At 45.4% G+C, this 26902-nt stretch overlaps 1 protein-coding gene across 1 annotated transcript in view; it reads right to left on the bottom strand.

Moving 5' to 3' along the window:
- LOC137914506 (transcription factor COE3) overlaps nucleotides 1-26902 on the bottom strand; it is a 64132-nt gene that overhangs the window by 8405 nt on the left and 28825 nt on the right. Inside the window, exons 7-10 of the mRNA XM_068758044.1 lie at nucleotides 17034-17115; nucleotides 14900-15041; nucleotides 10082-10212; nucleotides 9790-9916 (exon numbers count right to left, since the gene is read on the bottom strand). Of these exons, the coding sequence (XP_068614145.1) occupies nucleotides 9790-9916; nucleotides 10082-10212; nucleotides 14900-15041; nucleotides 17034-17115 (482 nt within the window). The remainder of the gene's footprint in view (nucleotides 1-9789; nucleotides 9917-10081; nucleotides 10213-14899; nucleotides 15042-17033; nucleotides 17116-26902) is intronic.

Raw genomic sequence — 26902 nt, 5'->3', positions numbered from 1 at the left:
GAGCAGGGCGTTTTATGTCTGACAGTCCTAATGGGTAATTGAAGGCTTCCTTACAGCTCCGCCTGATTCTAAACAATCATGTGTACACTCATAGGCGGGACAAGGAGAGGGAGGGCAGAGGAGAGGAGGAGGAGGGGAGGAAAGGAAGTGAGCGGCGTGAAGGGGGAAGGAACAACTTAATAGAGAACATCGCTTCTCAATGTAGATATCATTTTCAGGAGAGTAACTCGGCCGAGCGAGGCGCTTCATAAATCAATGGCTTTCTATGGAGACTAATAAGAGCTGCCTGCCTCTATTCATTGTTCAGTCTGTAATTTGGCCCATCACTCATTACGCAGCATGTAATTTCAGCGTTAACACCGCACAGTTCGCTGAACCTGCTGAACATGCCGAACACCAGCAAGTGCGAAAGCAAGCGCGACAGCAAGCGCACACACTCGGACACACGCGAGCAGAGGCCGCCGAAGCGCACGTCAGGAACTCGCAGCGGGAAAACCAACATCGGTGCTTCACCTGCCGACTCGCACATGCATGCACACGCAGAATATATCACTTCTCCCAAAACCAGGAAAAGAGAAACTGGCACAAACTTGAACGTGATTAAATGGTGCAATTATGCGGCCAGGCATGGACAACGCAGGCGCTAATCGATAGCGAGGATCTAGCTCGTAAGCGCAGTGGTATTCAACCCTGCTGACCAGAGCTACCCAAATAAAACCCCACGCCACAATAACACACACTGCTGGAAATCTGATTTGACGTGTCATTATGCATCCTGAAATGACAAAGGTCCGCTTCGGAAACGTGGGGAATGCCGTCTTCTCCTTAATAAAGGATTGATCTGCCGTATTGATCGTACATGACAAGGCTGTAGCGAGGAATTTGCCCCCTTTCTTTTGTTATTTCCACCCCCCTTTCACATCTATGCACTCTGGCAGCCCTGAACACGGTGTGCACAACCAACGTGCATATATGCATAAGCATATAGTGTGTTTGTGTGTGTGTGTGAGTGCACGTGCCCGAGCGGAGAGAGTGTACGTGCACGGCAGCCCTGCCAGACCCCGCTGCTCAGTGTGATGTAAATTGTGTATGTGTAAAAAGCACTCCATAATCAGGCCATCCATCATCAGAGGCTGTCAGTGGGCTCTCTCAGGGTGATACATCACGCTCTCCTGTCCTCTGCCTCAGCTGGGGCCTACACAACCCGCCAGGCATGCTGGGAACACAGCCGGAAAGACGTACAGTACAGGACAAGACCTAGGTTGGGAGAGGTGCACTATTTGATGTGCCTTTCCGATGATAATGACGCCCTACTAAGAATTACGATGAGTGTATTTCGGAGGGAAGGGTATCCCGTACCCTTAATAAAACATTTTATTAGAACATGTACAGTCATAAATCCTTACATGTGAGGAATTTAAATATGTCACATGGAACAAAAAAAAAAAGTAAACTCGTCTCGGTGTCGGATTAACACATGGCTCAATCTGCTTCAGTTGGACTCCGAGCGCTGGGCATGATCTCCACATGTCGACAAGTCACCGTCTCATCTATCACGGAGATGATCTTTGTAACAACCCCAGCGTAATGAAATTGGTGACACAGACCGCCATCTGCTATTGATTTCATGCAAATGCTTTTGACAGCTGATGGAGACTTGCATTAGCGCTAAACGGTGCTGTCAGTTGATGAGTTGACAGTTTTGTAGTCGTAGCATGTACACGAGTGCAGATAGACACAGACAATGTCAATAATCCTGTAAGAGCCACTGATGATATATACTGAGCACTTTTATTGAATCCGCAGAAGAAATGTGTTACGTGTGTGTTCGTTGCATTGCTCTGCACATTTTTCCTCCCGAGCAAAGATTTTCTTTCATCGGCTGTGCTTTTACAAGAATCATTGGGATTACGCTTCTTACATTTTCTTACACCACACACATTGACAGGACCCCCCCGCCCCCCACCTCTTTTACTTCCACCTCTTCACCCCATGGCTTTTCTAATCCGCGGTGCATCATTATGTTCCAGCGTCACACTCCATTGTAATCTTTACCCTTTTCTTGGGATGCAAGTGGCTCCATGATGCCCTTGCATGACTCCCTGCATGCCAAAATTAGTTTGGTCCTCCTGATTCTTCCAACACATGTGGGGGGAGGGGGGGGAAAGGATCTGGAGGGACTATGCCCCCCCCCCTTAAAGATTCTCAGTCACTGCAAGGAAACATGAAACCCTCCACACACATCCCATAAATCCTTCTCTGGCTGGGGAGTCTAGCCGAGGGGAGGAGGGACTGTGGAAGGTGGTGGTGGGGGGGGGGGGGGACTGAGGGGAGGCTGGCACGTTCCAGTCACGCCCGCTTCCCGACTCGCAGCCAATCAATACCACTTTCCTGTTTTAGAGGCGGGTAATTATGAGGTGGAGAGATTGTGTGACCTCTCACCCCTGCTGCATTACTCGGCTGATATTAAGATAAATTGCCTGATTTTGGGTAAACATATGCTGCAATTCAAACTGTCAGCACTGGTTTGCTCAGGGATAATTTGTATTGATCTCATGGCTTCTTCCCCATTTTGCTTACTGACCTCATGGATAATTAGAGAAAAAGAGACACGGGGAGGTAAGGCAGGGCTTGAATTTGAATACTTTGCAGGAGATGAAGAGCACATGGGAAGAACATTATGGACCAATGGAACATTTTCTCTTATGTTCTATTCACATTTAGACAAGACAGGCATGTTATGTTCAATTAATTATCATTAATTTAATGTGATTTATAAGACGGAATTGGTCATAGATTTGTTTCCGTAAATTAACTTGATAAATTATTACAATTTAAGAAACATAATACAATAAAACATGAGAGCGTTTTGGAATATGAAGAAATGGAATGCGTGACTGCAGCTGTGACCGTATCCTTTTCATTTTTAAATATCACACATGCGCACAGACATTCGTGGCGGGGCTTCAGTGGAATTCCGCCGCCTGGAATGCGTGCGTCCCGATCTTGTTTTGATCTGACGGCCTAATCTGACTGTCCTTTCACGCTGCAAGCACATTTTCTCTGAGAACTCCTTAAGCCGCCCCTCGGCTAGCCGCTCCGCTTAAAATGTAGAGTGGGTGGCATGTACATGGCATCAAAGTGTGGTCCGCTGCTCCTTCTCCATGTTCTCTAGAAATGGGACACGAGTAGCCGCTCTACAGGAACAGTGTAACATGGCCGACGTTGGCAGCCAGAAGTGCTTACATGGCAACACACCACTGTGTGCCCTCAGTCTATATGGAAGTGGATGGAGCACATGTATTGACTTACAGTATTGTGGTATAAAACATAGGGAAATGTTTGAGTAGAGCAGTAAATTTAGGGGAAATTGTTCCTTGTTAAGTCTGTGAGCCTGAATGGAGGCTTGCACAGAGCACTGGCATTCCTGCCAGCCATTACAGCTTATTACGATAACTCTATCTTTCCAGGAGATAAAAACCTAGCCTTGTTGCCATTTGCCAGCTATTACTTTCGCTAATTATACTTAACTGCTTCGAGCTTATCTCCACTCCTCCTACACCATTGAGCAGTTATTTTTTTCTTTCCCCTTAACACAAATTAGAGGTGGAGTGGGAGTTGGAAAGGGGTAGACAGATAAACAGCACAGGCAGAAGTTCATTCAAGTGTTATTGCATTTGTGGCTTGTCAAACAGTCTCACCGAAGCCTTCTAGGCACCTGCAGTCTGTTAAATGGATGTCGTTCAGAACAGCATCAAGCACGCATAATGACCTCATCTGGGTGATATTTAGCAGAGTCTACCGGAGACACGGGGAGAGTGAATATATTTTGTGTTACTGTAAAGGAGTTGAAACTGAATCCCGTGCATTCAGAGGAGGTGAGGTATTCAGAGGTCATGTTCCAGTGTCGAGAAAATAGAAAACATGCATGAAGATGTAGAGATCACCCTCAACAAATCAAATCAAGCCAAATTGCAATCGCCACAGCAAATCCACACAAAGCAAACCTCATCTGTTTTAACACTGACCATATCATCTCCATCCACTGCAGCCAGTTATCACTGAGTGATTCCATCTCCAGCAGTCTCAAGATGAACAGGAAATTAAAATTTCAAAGATCTGCAGTTAAGATAAATCAATAGAGACAGATCAATGTTCATTGAAATTTCATGAACTTTGAGCCAATACAGATGGAAAAAAAAAGAGACCCATACAGTTACAGTCTCCGGCAGATATTGCTCCTCCAACAGATAAAATGTAATTAACACTGTTAAAAGGGAGAAATGTTACAGATTGCACACCCATAATTTCAAGCTCCCTCCATATCAGCCGTATTATTGGAAATGGCCAAAGACACCTGTTCAATCCTCTTAGATGACATCTAAAGCATGTGTGCCACTTCTCTGAGGACGCCGGCGGACGTTCACACATTGCCGGCCAACAGAAATCAAATGGGTCCCCTTCACAGCTGATTGCGAGCACAAATTAATATTGTAAAATGAAGATCAATACGTGGACGGGGCACAGATCGATGACGGCTAAATTACGGCCGCGTTTTCCCCCTCATTCAAGATGAGTTGTGTTTTCCTCTCACAGTCAATACCGCGCTGCCTCCCTCATTCATTTCTCAATAAACTTGCCGATGAATTTCAATCAAAATGCACCAGTGGAGGGAGGAGTAGGTGGGGGTGTTCTCTTAAAGCCCGTTGGGTGTGGATCACACTGAAAATGGGGCAAGAAGAGGAGGTAGAGAAAGGAGAAAGGAGGAGGAGGGAAAGATCCTCGTCTATCAAGGGCCCCCTCACTGCCTCCTCCGTCTATCTTTCCTGTGGCAGAGGACTGATGCTGAGACGCAGGGAGGCCAATCCATCTTGAGAGCCATTACAAAACAGACCTCTAACGATACTGTGGGACAAAAAGTGGGTCCAATTAAAATTAAATCAATGAATACCATCCTTACTGCGAGAAAAAACACACACCCATACTTTCATTTTTCTTTTGAAGGATACTCACAATACATTTCAAAGAGATGTAAGGGGGGGGGCGGATACATGCTCAACTGCAAGTACTTATTTCAATCAATTTCCTGGAGCTGGATTTCACAGGTCACTTGCTGATAACATGCTGTGGAATAATGCCACAGTGCGCTTCTCAAAGCCTACCTGACAAGTTGCCTGACAGTGGGGGAGTGCGAGCATGTGTCACGTCAGCCCTCTAATTGGACCTTCCTCCGTGGAACCTTGTCGCGCTCCACACAGGCTCACAAGGCCTTCAAACTGGGCCCATCTAACTTGGCAACCGGTGTCTGCTCCAGTCCTGTGGAGCTGGTGCTAAATACCAGTGTCGTAATGAGACAGGCAGGTATGGGGATATGGCTAAGGGGATAACATGCTTTGACACATGCTAAAATTGTTGTGCTAACTGGTTACAAACCACTTGACTGGAGCAATGACATTTCTAATATTCCTATTTCACCTTCACGTGCAGTTCATAGTGCAGGGTAGCAAATAGATTGCAAATTCTGCACGGATCTGGAATGCTGTGTGTTCTTATGTGAAGGATTTGGCATTTCCCCTTCTAGGAGCTGCTATGTTTACATACCACATTGAATGGCTTTGATTACAGCATATCTTTGCTGTTGGCCACACCCCATCGCTGACCAGCGACCATTGGAGTACCCAACCCAACCCTGCAGGACAGGAAATGTAAAGGAAGCTCTCCATCTGATCAGCTTCTGAGTCTGAGGACTTCAAAGTGACTGCAGGGTGGAGAGGAGTGTTAGCACAGCCGAGCCAAGAGCCGGGCAGCAAAGGGCCCTATCTGATGCGTTCTGATAAAGACGTCTGAGTTTGTTTATCTCTCTTTTTTCTTCTTTAAAGGAAGGGCCAAGACTTGACAAAATTGTGTTCCTCTTCATGGACTTCACCAGGAAGTGAGTTTAATTTTGGCTTGCTCTTTGATTTGAGACAAAACGCTGCTAGTTTTGTTGGGATTGGCATCCGTTTTAGCTTTGATTGAGCATAGCATTTTGAAATCAGGCAATAAGAGGGGCACTGAGGGTTAGACGTTTTGGAGACAAGGTCAGAGAGACCAGACTTCGGTGGTTTGGACATGTCCTGAGGAGAGACAGGGACTATATCGGTAGAAGGATGCTGAGGATGGAACTGCCAGGGAACAGGGCTAGAGGTCGACCCAGGAGAAGATACGTGGACGTAGTGAGGGAGGACATGAGAGTGGCTGGTGTTTGGGAGAACGATGCAAAGGACAGGGTGAAGTGGAGAAGGTTGATTTGCTGTGGTGAGCCATCACGGGAAAAGCCGAAAATACAGTAGCAGCAGTAGTAGTATAATTTTTAGCATTCATTAAGCATCAAATTGTAGCAGAAGCTTGACTAAAAGGAAAGCTCATTCTGCACCATGGACATCCTTTTCTATGCCTTACCAAGCTGACATTTCTTGATCTCCTCCAGTATTGAGTGAAGCACACACATGACCCCTTTGTCCTTATGTTGATGAATGACTGCCTCCTACCCATTTTGTCAGATTTTGGTGCAGTGGAGTCGATGGCGTCACCTTGACGAAGAAACTTTGTGATCCATCAGCCCTCAAGGCTGTCTGGCCTCGACTAAGTCCTGGCAAGAGCAGCTCACTGTGTGGGGCATCTCCTCAAACCAAAATCCTTCACCCGGTGTGCTGTGATCTTGTGAGGTCAAGCGAATGGCTCTTATTACTGCTGCTTTAAAGTGAGGGCGGGGGGGGTGGGTGGGGGGGACACTTGACTTGTACTAATAGCTGAGAAGCCATGCCGGTCACCAAAGGGCTGAAGACGAAGCACCCTGTCAATGCCCAGCTTGGGAAATTAGCAAATAATGTTCCCTTCCCCCTGACAAATGTATGACAGCTCGCCTTCGCCAATCATTCTCCCCTAACGTTATGATGCATGTCCTGGATCCCCACCGGAGGATACAGGCGAAGTTTACTGACCCTCAATTTACCCATGACAAATGGGGTCCTGGTAAATGTGCGTTTTCTGGGGCGCAGAAGGGGTTCATTTTAAGCAATCCTGGTTATGTGGATGTCACTGATTAGGATAAATAGTGGCTGAGTGTGTTAGGACTGCTTGCAGAACCATATTACCAAGGGCCTGCATCTCTGCCCCCGGAGGGGAGCGCTCATGGAAACTTGGCTAAGACAGAAAACCAAAAGCTCCGATGCAATTAGGAGCTTAAATTGGATAAATTGTGCAGTCAAAGTTCTTTTTTATTTATGATGCACTCTTTCGTACAGCGTTGTAACTATACAGTAAAAAGGTTAAGATGGTGCAAATGGGGCTGAAAATTGAGGCTTTTCATTTGTGAAAGCTCTGATCAAGCCAGAATGTTCTGTTTGCAGCGCTTAATAAGTGGAAAGTGGAATAAAGCATTGACCTAAGGTACAGCCAGGACTTTCTCCTTTTGATTTTCTGCAACCTTGCTGACAGCTGGACAATGGATAACCAATACATGGATTAGACAGAGAACAGGCTAGCCAGCTCTGAGGGACAGCATTTTGCTAGAAGGCAAACGTAACCAGCATGTCATTCCTTTAAAAATGTGCCAATTAAAGTACAAATGCATGCTCCTCGAAGCAGTCTATAAAATACAACCCACTTAAGTTTTATATTCTACATCTGCTGCTCTCATTTGTGTTTAAACATGCAATATTCAATGGCAGCAGTATTATTTGACATACACTACGGGGTGCTCTCTTTCTCTCTGAGAACGGATTGTGAGTTTTGGAGCCATTCCAGGGTTTTAACCCGAGTGACGACGTGTCCCTCTGCTGTTCCAATTGGCCGCAGTCTCTTCTGTGTTGACTTTTGGTAATTTGTGGTAATTTCTTAAATTGAGCAAGTTAAATCTCCACAATTAGGGTGGCAGTGCAAGAAGAGTCAACATGAAGGGGAAAAAGAATGTCCAGGAAGGAACTCCTTTTCAAGCTGTTGCTCTCGAGCCATGTGCTTTGATAAAAGCAGACCTCGGAGACGTTGCTCGCCAACATGAAACCGGAACATTTTGTGAACATTTAGGCCGCCGCTTCGCTACATGCTCTTTTCAGCCCATGTCATTTGCTATTGTTAACTCCAGGTCATTTCAAACCCACTTGCTTGCGTAGTGCCATTTATTTTCAAGGAGCTGTAACACATAAAAGAAAATCTATGGTTTTGAAATGAGCTGTTCCGCTCTTAAATGCATGACCCGCTCCCTTCCGCTCACCGTGTCAGCCCATTCACTTTTTAATGTCGGAGAGAAGTAGCTAACATCCTTTCACCTGGCAATTACTGTACATATGGAGCCTGTGATATCTCATTCCAGTGCTACGCATTCTGCTCTCTTCAACCGGTTCATTCTTGCAAATTCGCTCTCGCTCAAGCCTCGACACTTTGCACAATCAGGCGAGGCCACACGGGGAATAGCGGAGCAGAGGAGCTGAACCTGTCTATTGGTGACTTTCTCTTTTAATTCAGCACGCTAATCAATTGTACCCCCTGTTCCCTCCAGGGGTAATTGTATCTTTATACTAACTGGAAGTGAGTAGGAACCCAGGGAAGACAGAGAAGAAGAATGGAGGGGGGGGGTCAGCAAAGATAGAGAGAAGGGGACACGTTTCCCCAGTAAAACCTGATGGTAATCATCCCAATCCGCTTAGCCTCTGTGACTAATGGGGTCTGTTCTTAAGGGACCTGGCACTTTCACTAGGGTGCTATAGAAGCCATTACTGTCTCAACGTATACACCTTCTCCGGGCGGTGCAGTAACACGTGTACACACACATGCACTCACGCAGCCACACTACACTCCTGTTTCATTATCGCGCTGCCTTGTTTGGCCTCTGCTCCGCTCCTGCTAGGCAGGTTAAACGCAGGAGAGCTGGACCAGACTGCACGGTTGGAAGAGAAGGGGACGGATGGCTGGGGGGGTGGTGGTTTTGGGAGCGAGAGGGGGGGTGGGCTTGATGAGAAACAGCTGTCCCAGGATGGAGAGGTCTGGGTGGGGGGGTGGGAGGTGGAGGGGGTAAGGGGGCAATCCCCACTTTGCAATTCTGCTGTGCTCAAGGCCAGGGCGGTGCTGGAGGGCTTGGGTGCAGCCGGGGGGGGGGGGGGGGGGGGGTGCTTTGACGCGCCCGTGGTTTGGTCTTCCCATCAGAGTTAGAACAGACAGCGGCTTCCAGGTCAGACAGGCTTTGACCCCCACAACCTCTGTCTCCTCAGCAATGATGACAGATAAGACCACCACTTCCTTCTGTTAGCCACGATAATCAGATCCGCGACTATGGTGACACACGCCCTCTCGCGCTCACACCCCACACAATGAGAATAACTTCAGACGCACTCGGGCACTTAACCTGGATAGTGATGTTTCTAATCTGATTCATAGAATAATGAAACCACATTTCTGCGCACGAAAAATCAACAGATGAGCAGAAAGCATTGTCTGTCACACAACGGGGCAGATGGCGAGAACTGAGAGAATAACTTATCCTGACAGCTTGAGTTGAACAGAGCGTGGCAGTGCCCTTGCATGATGGCAGGTCAGAGGGGTGGGGGGGGGGGGGGATCAAGTTGCGCTTGTAGGTGCCTCTCCGCAAAAATAATCTTTTTGCTAGCAGTGCAGTTCTCACACATTTTACCATTCAGCAAGCAGAGCCCTGGTTAGTTCATTATTAGTGCTTGGACTTGGGCTGCGGGCTCCATCCAGATAGCGAGGAGAGGAAGGGAAAGAGGGGAGAATTGAACACAAGGTTTGACTCACCAGTATAGACAAATCTCCCAGGGGCACCTTTGCAGAACTGCTTGGACTTATAGGACAGCGTGACTTCCACAACGCCAGGGATGTGCCGAGGTGGCGTCTGGACACGGATGGCGTGTGGAGTTATGAGCTGGATTACAGAGGAAAAGAAAAGAAACAATAAGGCCTCTACAGCGACAAACGAGAGCGTCTGTTCAGCTCACGCTACTGACCGCAAACAGAAGACATTTCTCAACGTAAAGTTAGGTGAATTTCAAACACTGGATTTCGGTCAAATGGATAACAGAGATCATACCTCACTCCACACAAGCATGGTGCCAAACACGACTTGAAGACCGTCGAAGAAGTTGTCTCCTATGATGATGACGGTGGCACCTCCCGTGGTCCATCCCTCACTCGGGCTGATAGCCTTGATGCATGGGGTGGCTGCTTATCCAAGACAAAGAGGAGAGCAAATTCAGCACCCAAAGCCTCAACAGTCAGGCCCACGCCACTTTCCACAAAGACACATTGCTTCATCACCTCTACGCTCAGCCCTCCATGTCTCTCACAAAGACATATCATGGAAATTGCCCCCAGATAAAAAAAATAAAAATAAAAAAAGGAAAATGATGGATTTGTCCTTTAAGGCATGCGAATCAAAACCATTTATCAGCGCAGTGGAGAGGTGTAGTTAAGCAGACCCTTCAAATGGTCCACTTCACAAAGGCTAAACGCCGGGCTCGCCAGGAAAATGATTTGATGGAGCAAATTATGTGTCAGGGCAAATGTAGCTATCAGAATTGATTAAGCATGCAACCCCGCATGTACAGTAAAATTTCAAAGTTGAACACATCTCAAATGAGTCAAGACTACCGGCTGTTAAAGTGGAAATGACAGGCTAAAGCTTTGCTGCTTCATGTTATTTCATTACCTTTGTTCTGCATATGTGCTACAGTGCAGGCGCACCGAATATAGTTTCAGGTTTCATAATGTGAAATGCTCTCATGAATTATTCAGGGTGAGTTTCTTTTTCCCTTTCTTTTTTGTGATCGATTCAATCCATTTCATATTGTTTATTACAATGCTTTTCATCTGGCTATGACTTCTCCTGTGCAGCCCAGCCATTCATCAACAGTCTGGGCTTGTTATTATAATCTAATTTGAGTGATCTGGTGCCTCACATTCACTGTCATTTGATGCATTACCTTAATATGGCGTTCAACACAACACCGTGTTTACAACAGAAATAGCACGACAGCTTCCCATAAAATAGCAATATCAAATTTAATCTATTTCCATCAATATCTTTGAATGCACTATGAATTGTGCGTGTTTTTCCCCACTCCTCAAAATTTGACCAACTATTTCACCAAGTTCCTTTTCTTTATTTACAAGCTCAGTTCGAAGCCTCTATTATCCCTCCCATCTAGTAAGTAAATCACAGCCAGCCATTGTTGTATGGATCACCTCAGACAAGACATCTCCCTTTGTTTGCCTTGCTGTTGGGTCTGTTCAGGTCATGTTTGCTCTCTTCCCCTGCCCATAAAGTGTGCACACACACACATTGGTACTACAGGGAATCTGACTTTAACAGGCGCTGTTGACTTCATGCTAATCACCTTGTACAGATTTTCATTTGTGAGGCCTGGAGGAGTGACATTTGCTTTCCTTAATTGCGAAGTGAAGCGTCTGAAAGAGGACCAAACCTCTATGGGCATGCTGGGCCCCCTCTAAGGGCCTGACCTTCATCAGTGCGGACGATTACAGCAAATAATTCACCCTTCAAAATTACTGTAAACAAATTGACTTTGGGGATTGTGCGGGGGGGGCGGGGGGATTGTAGCTGCAGGAAGGAGGAGGAGGCAAGAAGAGGGCCTGATGGTGACGCTGACTGTTGGGGTGCAGCTGCAGTCTGAAACCTACAACAGGCGCGCACACAATCATGCACAAATGCACACAAACACAGGCACACCACCTCAGAAATCCCAGTGCCCCCACCCACACACAGAAGGAGCCACGGAGAGGGAAGGACTGAGGCCCTAAGCCGTCCACCCTTCTGCCTAAAAATTTGCATATATCTCAATGCGCAGACAGAGAGGGGAGCATGTGCTGAATGGGGACCGTGGAAAAGTGGATTACACAGTCAGCGCCGGCGATCTGATGACAAACACGCACAATGCCCCCCCGAAGCAGATGATAGGCATCATGAGGAGTGGACGGATGAGAATGCAAAGAGCAAGTGTTGCGTGTTGCATCACTAGGAATTTGCAAACTTTGGTTTACAGGAAAGGAAAATCAGTTTGATTAAATGCGTATGTCACTTTAATGTGTGTGTACACGTGTGTGTGTGTGTGTGTGTACACGTGTGTGTGTGTACACGTGTGTGTGTGTGTGTGTGTACACGTGTGTGTGTGTACACGTGTGTGTGTGTGTCTGCATGCAATTAAATTTATTTCAAGATCCACTTTGCTCTGAAGTGACCAACGCCGGCGATCTGTGATCTGTCCTAATGTTTCTCCTCTCTGGCGTAGGTTGCCTGTAGCGGACGTCAAACTGATCTAGGATCTGAGGAGAGGAGGTCCAGCTCTTGTATTTTAAAACTCAAACAGGTCTGATGTGGCCTCACGAAGCTGTCCTTTGTTCTGCCTGCTGAAATGTGTTGTAATTGTGCTATGGGATGTCCAGATGGTCGGTTGATAGTGCAGCTGATGGGATTATACCTTTTACCTCTCCCTGGGCCATCTGTTCTCTTTGACTCTCCCTCCCTCTCTCTCCCTCTCCCTCTCCCTCGTGCCTCTCTGTCAGCTCTCGACCTCGCTCGCTCACACGCTCTCCTCTTTCTCCTGTCCTCCTCTGCTTTTCCTCCCTTTCTTCCTCCCTTTCTTCCTCTTACGCCCAGCAGTCTGGATTCACTTGTCTTTATTGCATAAACCCTAACAGCATTACAGCCACTTGGCATGCAAATGAGGCAGGAGCTGCAGGCTCTATGCTGAGTCTCCTATATCGTCTGGGGCTCTATAATAGTGAAACTGAGCTAAGGAACGTGTGTGTGTGTGTGTGAGAGAGAGAGAGAGACAGTCTGCATGTGCGTCGGCGTTGTGCTGTTTGTGTGTGTGTGTGTGTGTGTGTGGGGGGGGGGGGGGGGGGGGGGGGGGGGGTGATAGTGAGTGTGAAAGACTGCTATTTGTGAGCATGTTTATGCACCTTTGAGCCTGAATCTATACATGTTTGAGTGACAGACCGCCACAAAGCACATTCATGTCTGAATGCATAATATGTTTGTTGTGTGACACGCCAGTGAACAAAAATGTCACATGGCGAGATTTAGTCTGTCATCCACGGGCTATTCCATTTCTGCACCAATAGGGGGCAGCACCCCTTGATCAATGCAAGGCAAGCAGTGTAGGCAGTGTCGAGGAAGGACACCGCTCTTTTTTAACCTCACAGCCAACCGCATATCTGAGGCGTCCTGCTCAGTGAACTCACAAAGAAGAATGTGTTGCTAATTTAAAGCACGCTGTCTGTCTGTCTGTCTGCCGGTTGCCACAGTGATATGGAGGACATGGCTGGAGTTACACTTTAAGATGTCTTCTTTCCTCATGTGTCACATCTCTGTTTGTTAGAGGTGACTCAAAACAGAAGTAGGTGATCATTGTCTGATGCGTGTTAAATTAGTTTCTTTTAGAGTCTGGGAGGGGAAGAGAAAAAAAACTTGCGAGCCCCCCCACACATCTGAGCACGGGCTAGCGCATTACTTATCAGACAAAAGACATGTTCAACTGGGCGGTTGACAATGGTGTCTTTTCGTTCTTTACGGGGCATCACTCTGCTGCTTTGAAGAGTGTGGTGAGGAGAGGAAGGAAAGGATGGGTTGGGATAACCTGTAAAGAACACAAGCGCACACACACACACACGCGCGCAAACAACACATGGAGTCCCATGGGAGAGGGGGGAGACATGGAGGCGAGGGCTCAACCTCTTTAATTGCTCCCCTCATTAAGAAACCGGTTGCTAGGCGATCCACACCTATCGTGTCATAAACGGGAAACACACAAACAGAACGTCAGCGAACATAATGACTTTGGTGCTCCGGGCAGGACTTTAATTATTTGATTTTGTTCTCCAGTAGAGGAGTCATTAATAAAGACAAAAACAAATAGATTAGCTTTTTCCCCCCCACTCGGCGGAGAGAGCATTGAGATATATTAATTGTCGAGATTTTCTTTTTTTTTTATTAGATGTTGTTGTATTAAACATTACATTTGCTTTTGGTGATAGAACCATTAATGCCCATTAATGTGTGGAGAAGCTTGCTTTAGTTAGTGGTGTATATAAACTGTTTGCCCAGCCATAATTGGCTCTTGAAATCTGAAGATAAGCAATTTGCACAATTGGCCTGAGTCAGTTCCCTTCTTTTCTTTCCTAATGTCTCAGCTGTGTGCGCTCCCATCTGCACGCGGAGGCCACGAGGGTCATAAGGTTATGTTTAGTGCATTTTACTTTTTGGATTTCCCATGGTTTGGTGGTCCTTCTTTTCTCTCTTTTTGGCTGAGCAGGCAATCAGTCTATCATATGGAATCAGTTGGAAGAAAAACAGTAAGTTCTGTTTTTCTCATAGCACCCCCCCCCCCCCCCCCCCCACACACACACACACTGTCAATCCACCCTCCCCTCTTTCTCCTTCCTCCCCCTGTTTCAGCTCTCTCTCACAGCTAAATCTGCAGAACCCAATGACAGGAAATTGAGCTCACAGCCAAATTCTTAAGCAATTTGATCATGTTTCACATAAGCTTTTAGGACAAATGTAGGTGCGTTAGGAGACGGGAAATAGTATAACATTAAACTTGTGACTTCGTCCGAGTATTACTTTTGTCACTGATTATAATCAAAATGATAAAAAAAAAAATAATTGGAACATAATATTTCCAGTCAAGGCTCAAGGTATGAAGGAGGCAAAAAAGCAACTTAAAAGGTAAAAAAAGTAAAAGTGATGGAAAAGCAAAAGATTCTAGTGAACTAGAAGCATCTAGGTGTGTGATTTAAAAAACAAAATTAAAATAGGAGGATGCCTGAAAGAAACTATGCGGGAAAAGGAGCGTAGCAAATTATAAGATGTAAAAAATGTGCCTACCATGCTCCAGATAAGGAGGCGTACCTTCTGAAGGGTCGAGTCTGCGAGCCCTTCGTCCATGCTTGGAATTGTTGTGTACGAACATGTTGTCAGAAACAGCCAGGACATGTCCGTCCACATTGACGGTCGTCGATACGACAACCTGCAACAGGGGCGAAGAGGAAACATGCAATTTAAATACAAGGAAGTGAAATACATTTTATAGACATTCTCAATAACGCTTTTACTTACAAGGGATGAATAATAGTTTTTTTTTTTTATTATGTTGTGTCTGTTTTTTGATTAATAACTATGGTCAAGCCTCTTAAATGCTGTCTTTGGATATACCTTAGAGTCCAGCATATCCTGTTTCTGAGAGGTTTTTTTTATTTAATTTAAACCTATTTCCATTTTTAAACACTAAAATACAAATTTCCCATCATAACCAAAGCTCAGAATTATTGATCCGCTCTATTTGAGGATGGAGAGCCTCCCTTTAAAATATCACCGCTGTCATTAGCAAGTGAACCGTGCTCCATCCAATCACTCAACAAACATTTTACCGGGATCAGATTGCAAGCCACACTCCATATTTCATCATGCTTATTTTTGTTGTTGTTTTTTTGGATACCACATCCAAACAGCGAGCCACATGTGAATGGCTAAAGTGTTTTTGAGCCGGAAACAGAGAGCCCCTCTCAGGTTTGCTTCGCCGGTGAGTGACCTCGGTGTAGCAGTGGAATTTAGGGGGGCGCTTTTTCTGGGTTGGTTTGGGAAAGGTGGGGGTGTGAGGGGAGGAGGGGAGAGGAGGGGAAGTGAAAGAGCTCCATTCTTGTGAGCAGGTTCAGAGCTGGGCCAACCTGAGGATGATGGATTGGGCCCTCTCTGGCCTCCAGCTGGTTTTTGGGGGTAATAAGTAGAGTGGAAGGCATGCAGAATACACAACCAGAGAAAACACCTATAGCAGAGCATCTGGGAAAACTATTTGGGGAAAAAAATGGCTTAGTAACTGCTGGACTCTGGACAAGGGATTATTGTCAAATAAAAAAGTCCAATATATTGTTTCCTTAAACTTAATGTACACGTTTCAGTTCCCCCTAAAAAAAAAAGTGATGTTACAACTTTCTTCGTCCTTGCGTTCCTTCTGGCACACAGGAGTGAGAGGTGAAAGCCCTTGGCTGTCATGCATCAGTCCACATTCACCCTCAGGGAAGATTTGAGTAGGCAGGGGAGGTCTGATGGTGACATCAGGAGGGGACACCCTGTCTTGTCTGTTTCATGTCTGGGCTTCCTCCTGGAGGATTCTGGCTTGTGTGTCTATCACAGACCAGCACTGTCACTGACAACCCCCCCCCCCCCCTGCAGTTTTTTGCTATCCTGATAGGACAAATCACACTAAAGTCGTGCTTTCTCACCTTGACCTAAAGGGCCTGCTTGTGGTGAAAATGTCTGGGTAGGATGAATGGATGGTCGGATAAATAGATCGAGGAGAAGGGGGGGGGGGGGGGGGGGTAAATAATTTCAAGGCTCAACGACCTGTGGGTTAAAGAAGCGGTAAAAGTGCTCAACAGTCATGTCCTTTTAGTGTAAATCGCATTTTTGATGTGAGCACACAATAAAGATGGTTTTCAGATGGTTGAAGATGGATTTCAACGGCTGCATATGCTTGAGTTTAAGTGCATACATGTGTGGGGAAAAATGAGAGAGCCATGTATAGAAAGGAAATATATTTGCTTGCAGGGAATATATCCATACTTGTGGGGCTTAGTGTGTGCGTGTGCTTTTAGACACACGTGTAAGAAAGAATGCCTTTCCGCTGCCAGACCTATCCTGAGTTAACACTGTTGTTACATGTGGTCGGACTGTCCTCCCCTCTGCGCTGAGGAAAACTGTCAGGAACACAATTAATGACACTCCTAAATCATAGATCCGTATTTGTGTCAGACGATATTCCCTAATAAATATTCCATCCAGAGAGCAGAGGGCAGAATCCCCTCACTCTCTGTTTCCTCCGGTTTGGCCTCTTTCAGCGCTCATGATGGAATTGCTTTCAGATGTGATGTGGAGTTTTACTTGTGCGTTTGCACACCTGCTTTTTGTCTGCAAAGAGAGAAAGACAGAATCAGACGGAACATATGGGGGGAAATAGATTCACCTGGAATCTCCGCATGTCTCGTGGATTCCCTGCATTCTTCAGACAGTTCTGATTGCACTTGAGAAAGAACTTTAGGAAGAATCTGAAAGACAGAACAGAACAAAGGCAGAAGCTTATTATCAACAGCTGAATTATTCTAACAAACTTGTGGAATATTTAAGTAAGGAAATGTCCCTCTGATGCCTGATGCCTTTATCCAGCCAGTCAAAATAAATCATGGCATCACACTTTTATCAGTTTGAGGAAGTCACCATATTCATCATCCCCTCAAAATCAAGAGTAGCCGTTTCTGTTGTTTCATTGCCTCACCTGAGTTCATGGGTCTTTCCTTACACCCATCTGCCACTAATATGCAGGAAGTCACTTGATATTCCACCCACCTCTTTAATCCCAGGACACCCCCTGTGCAATTAAAGTTCTCCTGTTCAATAGGGAAGCAAATGAGGCCCACCTGTGACCAGGTCTTGTTTGAAGAGCATCGGGGATAAAGGACCTAACAAGGTGAGAGCGCGCCACAAAACTTATAGTCCTGTCAGGCAATTAGGCGGACACTCCTGGGACCACGGTATGCCACACACACACACACACAAGCATAACGCATAGACAAACCCATGCACTTGTGGGTGGGTGAGGCAATTATGCCACAAATTACAACCTGGCTAATCGTCTCTGAACAAATGTCACGTCTGAGTGAGATCTGGGCTTGGTTAGTTCGTAAGCTGCCTTCCTCGCCTGTATTCTCTCAGTCAGTCACGCAGAATCTGTTGATAAAGGCCTGCATCGAGGGATGAATATCAGATGTGGCTTCACAGACATGAGATAGTTGGAAAAAGAGGAAGATTAACAGCAAGGCCAATAAGAAAATTGTGTCAGATGCAGCCCATTGTGTAAAATCTCACACGACCAAGAAGAAACAATGAAATTGACTGGCTGGTTTTTTCGCAAGCTCTCCCTGCAGAATCATGACTGATTGCGCGTTTGCTTTCTCCAATTCATTAGAATTTATGCCATATTCATTTTTCATCACATTGCACTACTATTACGATATGCAATAATGCGGTTTCCATTGTAAGACTACCCGGCCGCGCTCACAGCAACTCATCGGATTACCATAGATTGCGCCACATATTGCACGACCATTTCATTCAGCTAAATACAGTGGCTTGTGTGGCCTCGGGACATTTTCAGAGGACGCTTTCACAACACTTAAGACTTCTCGTTTGTCCAGCGGGTTCCTAGCCAGACCATAAATCAGAATCTGAAGTGACCCTCCTAACCCGGGCCGCATTAACACATGCACTGGTCATTTAGAAGTGTTCTTCGATAGACTCCTATACCTCGTGCTGCACTGGAGGGCCCGGGAGGGAGAGGAGAGGTGAGAAAATATTTTCCCCTCTGCATCCAAGGAGCTTTGGCTCGGACATCAATAAAGGATGTTTTAACCCACGCCAGAATGCTGATTGCCTGTCAGTGTGTGGCAAGGCCATAAAAGAAAAACCTGACTTGTCATTAGTGCATTTCGCTTGATTGTGTTCACTGTGTTTTCAGGTTGCATCTGTTGGCTGATCATCAAAATGACCATTATGTACTCTAATTCCCTGACCCTGTTTTTATTTCCCCAAAGAGTCATAATGCAGAGCAGCAGACATCTGCGGAAAGCAGACCTGAAATACGACTTTTATTTGTCTGTCGCCTCTCGTGCAGATTGGGTAAGGCTAGTGTGTGTGATTTTTGCTGGTACATGCATGCACAACTACGTGTGAGTGTGTGTGTGTGTGTGTAAGTACATGCATCTGCCTGTTCGGAGACGATTTATGTCATAGAGAGATGGAATACATTTCTTAAGGAATGCATTGACTTCATAAAAGACATGGATTATTTTCAGAGTAACTCTTGTCTCCTTTCTTGTTTTTTTTTTTTTTTTTATGCTTTCACTTCGTGTTTCTGCTACAGCAAAACCAAAAGTTAAGAACCAATAAACAGGAGGAACTGAGTGCCCACGCCATCATAAAGTAGCTCCTTTATGTTTACTGTTATGAAGGCAATTAAGAACAATTTCTCTGCTAAAAAGATAAGCTTAATTTTCATAGTCCGTAGCAGTGGCGGTGCTATAGCATCCATTACATTTGAGTTGGTTAAGATTCTCCATGAGCGCAGTGCAAATTGGTCCTTGGTGAAAAGCAGAGCAATTAAGACGAGGCCTTTCTCTCTCTCTTTTACTTCTTAAATATCTACAGAAGTTTGTACTGGTGTTTTGGCATGCATGGAGACAAAAGGAGGTTGTTTAATTGTTTTTTAATGGGATATCAAGTCGTCGCTGCCATTAGATGTTGGCAATGGAGGGCAAAGGGGGATAGAGAGAAAGAATGAACTGCAATTAGGTTTGATTAAAGCTATCCTTCTCAATAATCAGCTGTTCTGACAGGACAGGGGGACCCTGGTGGCCGCGGAGATGGAGGAAGGTGTTGAGTGATATTAAGGCCAATGAAGGGGATATTAACATGGCTAATTAAAGCTCTTCCAAAGCCGGGCGAGGAGGCTCTCAGTGGACCGCACTGGATGAAATAATCGGCCAAGGCAGCTATCAGTTGGAGGAGCCAGAGAGGGAGGAGGCGTGCAGGAAGGGGTGGGGTGCAGTCCATTTCGGGGAAGGGGGGGGGGGGGGGGGAGTAGAGGGAGGGATAGTGGGAGGCGTAAAGGAAAACTATGAAGTGTGAAGAAAGACAAAGAGGAAGACATCGACAGGGATAGAGAGAAAAGACTTTCATGGCAGCCATGGAAGCTCATTTTTACATCAACCCTCTCTGCCTGCCAGTCTGACTGTAACGTGACATCAGCTTTCATCTCCGACGGGGAGTCGTACAGGTCCCCAAATCAGCGTTAAAACAATCCTGCTCCCGCCTCGGCGTAAAGCAATTAATACGACTCTCCTGTAGTACCGCCATGCTCGCCCACTGCCGAAGCTACTAATCATGCCATAATGATTCCTCTCCCTCTGGTCAAAGGGGAAATAGATTGTCTCTTTAGTAATGCAGCGGGCTCAGCGCCTTCTACTCCCTGGCTTCACAGACCCGGTAATTGAGGAGAAAAAGGCCGACTTTGGCACTTTGACTGATTTGAGGGCTGCTAGACCCTCTTATCTTTACTCTGATCATTTTAGGCTGACACTCAAAGGAAGACCCCGTCGCCCTAATTCTAGATCACCCTCTCCCATCATCAAACAAAGAGGGGGGGAAAGGGAAAAAAAGAAGAGAGAGGGGAAAACAAACAGGCGAGGTGAGGAAGGCCTTCTCTCATTTAGATGGCCAACTTAATTGCCGGGCCGATGTCACTCATGCATAAATGTCCATTGATTTGAGCGAACAGGGCAAATAAGGATAATGTTGTATTATTAAGACGAGAGGCTGGCTCTCCTGTCTTATTCATTCAATATTATTTTTACAAGTTAATTATAATTTTCATATTGTTTTAATGACTTGTTAAAATCCCAAGTAAATTGGAAACGGTTTGAAATTATTGGCACTCGCTGGTTCCGTAAGTCAAATACGTGTATTGTTGGGGGGGGGGGGGGGGGGGTTCTGCACTACACCTTGTTCTTTACTGTACAGAAGAGCTGCCCCGTATTTGTTTAGGCTGTTACACAATACACTGACAGATGGCCAGAGTATCCGTAAGAGTCAGGTATTGACAGCTCTAAGCTCCTGATTGGTGCCCCGGCACTAATGACTAGCATGCAATGTCCAGAGCCGGCAGCCATGACAGTGAGGTCATCTGTTGCAGGGCAGTGAGTATCGATCACCACCCAGCTCCAGCCCATCAGGCCCCAGCTGCTTCCCAGACTCAATGGGCCCCTGTTACAGGAGCCCTGTAAGAAACGGCTCCCAACACCAGACTACAATCTGCTGACACCAGATCTCTACGCCGAGATAGCGGTACACGGGTCAATAGCGTATCGGATTTCCAAAACGCCAGGGTCTTAATGTCAAGCCTCCTGCCTTCCCTGCCTACTGCTCCAGTTATTAGGCACTCCACTGAACTGCATTCAGATCCCCGTTGTGACAATGCCGAGCAGGTAAAATGAGAAACGGAGACACTTCTTCCGTAGATCTTAATCACCGTGAACGCTTACTTATGCAGCTGAGTGGTCTTGGATGTATGTGTGGGTTTTACGCCCGGGTGGCCGAGCCGAGCCGAGCCGAGCTCTGCTTTGCGGCCATTCCTCTTGTATTCTCGTTCACCGCTGTCTTCTCTCATCAGGCAGGGCTGTTTTTTCCGCCTTAGCTGAAGTAAACCACAGCACATTAACAATATTTGCTCTACCCCTGTACAAGCGCCGAGGGACCAGACCCGCAGATCCCATCACTTCTTTATCAGGGAACAAGTGCCTCACTATCCAACCTTATTGGGTTTGGGAGATTAACCCCTTCCACTCTCCGGCTCTGCCCATCTCCTCCGAGAGCAGCGAAGCAGATGTCACTGTGATTATTATTGTTCGACGTCAAATATCCCAACTGCATGTCTCAGGGAATTTATTGGGTGTTTTCAACGACTTTTTTTGTTTTTTTCAGCTGCAATTGTCTGCTCATGTTGTTGTTTCGTATTTCATATTTTTGTTGGCTGTGCGTGTGTGTGTGTGTGTCACAAATAATGTATGTGCTTCCACTGCACCCTAAGTTGTAGCCATGCCTCTCAATTCATCCCTCTTTACCTTCTCCTCCACCACCTCCCTCTCTCTCTAATGGGCAGAGTGGCATTGACATTATTTCACTTGAGGATCCCTCACTCTGTCAATCCCTCTTCATTTACTCCATGGCTACAGGACTCATTATGGTATCTCTTCCTCCTCCTCTCTCTCATACTTTCACTTATTCTCCTCACCTCCTGTCTCTCACTCACCCAATAGCTCTCCCTCTCCCTCTCTCTCAGGACACGGTTAGTTTCTTACTTAAGAGAATTGCTCGTCTTCACGAATGGTTTCACGTCAGACTGACTCCTAGCAGGCCCCTACTGATTCCCTCCAGGCTTTGGGACAGGTTTACTGTAACCGATTAGAAGAAGACTCTGAGCTCATGCTAACTATCCATCACTTGCTAACAGTGGACTAAGGCTGTGTGCGTTATGCAGCTTTTAGCTCCCGTTCGTAACATGCTGCCAGTTTAGCCCCGAGCTTTTTTTCTCTGCCTCTCCCTTCGCAACCTCACATCATGAGGCTGTGTACTGCTGCGCGCTGCTCTTTGTTTTACTCTGAATGCGCTTCTTTTCTTGACCAGGACTTTGAACGCAATATAATAAGACAGAAAGCATAAATAATTATGCGTTATATTGTGTCTTGGACAGCTCTAATGTCAAAACGAATCCAAACACTGGTTGCCATTACGGAGCCAACATCACCTACATACAAACTGGAATTCATAAATATTATTGAGTCATCGCCATCGCCATAAAAAACATATGACGATGATCACTTGTAATAGCAATAGTCTCAATCGATGTCGGTCAGGAGGTTGCTGACACACAATAACAACCGTGCATTATCAATGCAGTTCTCGGGAATATTTACTCTGCCAGCTGGACAGTAGGTCATTTTTTTGTTTGGGGGGGGGGGGGGTATGGTGCTTTGATTATTGGTTAGCAGTAGAGCTCGAGGCCTTGAGGAAATACCAGTCAGCACCTCCCTGCACTCATGAGATGGAAGAAAAGCATATGTTGGAGTAGCTGCCCTGCGTGAATAGTAGTATTTAGGGTGTTGGATGCTCGGATCTGGAGCAGGCCTACAATGAGAGCCATACAGCCAGTCTGTCTCCGGTGGCACCTTGGAGTGATCAGACCCAGGCGGGCTGCAGAGGAACGCAGTTAGGCGAACCCAGCAGGAGGGCTTCGACTATTTACTCACCGCCATGCTGGATCCAGCAGGCCTCGTCTGCATGCCGATGTGTGTTTTATATATAGGTCAGTGAGTCAGTGTTTTTCCTGTCTGCCCATGCATGACCAAATGTATGTGTGTGTTACTACATCATATTATTGCTAATGTATAATACATGCATCTAAAGTGACTGTCAGGACTGGTCAGCCGTCATAAAACATGAGGCAGCCGCGCCGACATCCCCGCCACATTAGCGTGTTCTTAGAAGAGGAAGAAAACACCCACTGTGGACTGTCATGTAGGCAGAGGGGATAGAGACAGAGAGCGGGTCGGTGCTTAAAGCTAACAGGTAACCTTTCTGTGCACCTAGGACAAAGGCAGGGGGGAAAAAGAAAATGTCAAATTAAGAGAGGCCAGGCAGAGAGACGTGGCTGCCATATTTGTGTGAAAGCCCAGTGCTGTTGGCAGGAGAGATGGCTGCTTTCTGATTCATCTGGGGCCGTATGGCAAAGCTTTGTCAGTCTGTGCGAGGTATAAATAATTCAGGGTGAGAGATGGCAATTACAGGGCCCTGCACAACCAAAATGAATATTTTATAAGGACTAAAACTGCCCTGGAATGAATCACACACACGGAGTCACACACACACACACACACACACACATCCACAGACGAGCATAAGTGAATGTGTGTACACGCAACCACACATCCACCCAAACACACACAAATGTAGCACATATGAACCCTTAGCATAGCTGTTGTGTTGTTGACAATACAGCTATTACATTACATAAAGCGCCGCATTCCAGGTTAATAATCTCTAATATGCTTACATGTGCGACTGCTCATGACATCAGAATAGATTTGTTGCTTTTTTATTCCATGTAAAAAAAAAAATATTTATCACAAATAAATGCATCGGAATAAGATTTGATTAACTGGTTGCCACATTTGAAAAACATTTTCAGAAGATAAAAACGGTGTATAGTAAAAATCGACGTACAAAAAACAGCCTCCAGAGACTTTACTTTTGACCCTGTAAATATGGTCTTTGTATGTGAGAAAGGGGAGGGGGCGGAGGGGGGGTGCAAAATGCTAATGGGAAAAGATTAAACCCAAAAGCCGCCTGGAGCATTTACCTCTAAAGGGGTTTGTCTGTCAGGTTTCCTGCAAAACTCTGTCTTTATAATTCTGAGACAAAAAATAACATTGTTCCCTAGTCCTGAGGAGTGCATTGGCTTCGTTGAATGGCCATTGTGTGGCCCTAGCTAATGATACCTTAGCTTTTGTGAGAGGGAGGCCAGGTAGGTCTGTGACATCAGCACCACACAAGTGCTTCTCTGTCCGGATGTTTAGGGAAGGATTTCATCCATGGTGGGAAAAGGGCATGGTGAATAAACAGGTATTTTTTTTCACTCTTTTTTTTTTTTAGACAAGTATTTTGTGCTCTTCTGCAAAAACAAAAGCATCCTGAGAAGAAGAAAAAAGTTGACATTATATTTTTTATTTTATTTTAAATCACCATCATTAATCTAATCTGATTGTATTGATATAATATACTGCATGCGTACATTTCTGAAAGAACTGCTTCAGTGGGGAATGATGTAATTCCAGGAGTGTCTTTTCCCCCTCTCTTTTTTTTTTATTTCACTGGGAATGTGGGCGTTTATTTGTCAGTCCAAAGGGAAGACGGCAACCCTCTGAGAGAGGAGAGACCCCAAGCATGAAGACACAGATCACATGTGTTGGAAAAAGTGACAGCAAGGCAAACGCTAAGAGAAAGCTGCTTCCTTACTGAGGCGCACACTGTTAGCGATGGAGCTAGCCGTTGTGAAGGCAGCTGACAAAACCGTAGTGTGGCACGTCTCGCCCCCGTTTCGAGTTTTCAAAGAATATGATTTGCAAATAACATGAGTCTCTGGGCATCGACTGGGCATGTAAGTATGTTGAACAAAGCCCCCCTGCTCTGCTGAGGGAAACCCACACTTGTCAGCTCAGTTCTTTGTCAGCAACCTGACAGATAAATAGACAGGACTTTGCCACTCTCTCTCTCTCCTCCTGCCTTATGTACACACAGGCATGTGTCTGCTTTCACATACAGGTTGGCTTGCTTTAGGGGAGGAATTTGTTAAAAGATACCCCATTGCTTCTCAGGGCAATAACCAAAAATATTGCAGGCCACTTCAGATGGCCTCAAAAGAGAAACAATGGGGGTTGATGTGTAACCAGATTAAAACGCAGATCGAATAGCTGGGTCTAAGCATCACTACAGGGCTTATTTTTCATGCAAATTACTACTAATGAGCTTCCTGAAATCTGACTAATTATATCAAAGTGATTTCTTTAATTAGTTTTTAATAATTCCTCTCAAAAACATCATAGTAAACAGATTAAACTATAGAAAAAATCTTAATTTTGTCACACCGTATATGAAACGCCGAGCAGTAGATGCTTCTCCAAAAAGCCAGCGCAAACGTTTATAAAATAATTAAACGAGTACTTAGAGGATGTTTGGTAACATTGAGAAAGCACAACGTTTGCATGTTTGTTGTGCTTTTTTCTCCACAATTTGCAAATCCTAACAAAACAGAATAAGAAACAGTGAAAAGAGTGCGACGATTAAACAGGTCAAAACCCCATGAGTAATCAAGATAATAATTAAATACGAAAGCATACAATACAATACATAAAGTACAGTGTATAATAATTTCCTCAGCAGTCATAGACTATTCTGTGAATATTTAATTAAAACAGAGGATGTGTTATCTCGTATCAGAGATTACACCACTGAGTGACAGGAAGTACTACATGTCAAATTCAAATACCTATTTGAAAAATAACAGACGACCCCAGAAGAGATAAGAAATTGCATTTATCTACCACTTTGCACCTCTTGTTAATCCAGCAACATTCCTCAAACCCCTGAAGAGTAAAAATATCTAATATACTACCAGTCACAAGAGAACTCATACTACTACCGATCTTTCTGATACCCTCAATCTGCACTGAGATGGATTAAACATTCAATTTGTTACTCGCCAGACCACCACCTAGGTTCACCACTTACCATACAAATGGAAAACACGCTAGTAATCTATTAGCCTGCCTGGCCTGACACTGTATTATGTTGTATTTGTATTATATTTACTTCAGGGAAATTACGATTCAAGTCATATTTATCTTTGTGTGGAAATGTGTGTCTAAATGGAAATCACCTATAGTGTGAGTGTGGATGCAGAGCAATACTAATGTGATCCATGAACCGTGCGATTTAGTCACCCTCTATGGATGCACTATGGGTTGATTCTACATATCAAACATGCTCTCCCCCTGTTAAAGCCCATACCCAGAGCCGCTGATGCTGTTTGATAATTATTACGCTTACATTACAACACAAGACCTTGCCTGTGGAGCTGGAAGAGCAGCCCCCTTCCCCACACACACACACACTCTTTGTTATATACAGTAGTAAACAGCTTCCCAGTAAGCTGTTTGCACTTCACTGCCCGCTCTAGGAAATAAAAACAAAGAGAAAATTGGGGGTTTTGCGTCTCAGTGAATAAATAAGGTTGTTTTACTCACAGAATCCATTACCTTTTAAAACATGTGCCTAATGCTTTCAGCCCTTTCATTTTACAAACAAAGCCTGAATTAGGAATTAAACGCACCCATTTTTAGATAACGGAATTAGCTTTATGACATCAATGTGAAAAAGTTGGAAGCCATCCATATCATTCCCATGCTTCTATTGTCACGTTAAATTGCAATATTAATCCCAGCTAAAACCAAGGTACTGTAGCTTTTATGCGGTACACTTGAATTATGCTATTGAAGTAATTGATAGTGATTCAGTCATTGAAGGTACTAATCCCATGATTCAGTTCATCTCTCTCAGTGGCATTTACCTCCAGATGTTTAGAGTTTGGGGTAATCAATAAAGAGGGAATAAAGATTGGCATTCACAATACTCCCCTTGACAAGCTCCAGCCGAATGTTTGTCAAGCAA

The sequence above is a fragment of the Brachionichthys hirsutus genome, unplaced genomic scaffold (genome assembly GCF_040956055.1).
Source record: "Brachionichthys hirsutus isolate HB-005 unplaced genomic scaffold, CSIRO-AGI_Bhir_v1 contig_801, whole genome shotgun sequence".
NCBI classification, from domain to species: Eukaryota; Metazoa; Chordata; class Actinopteri; order Lophiiformes; family Brachionichthyidae; genus Brachionichthys; species Brachionichthys hirsutus.
Note: the sequence above shows the minus strand (reverse complement) of the source record. Positions and strands in the feature narration are given on the sequence as shown.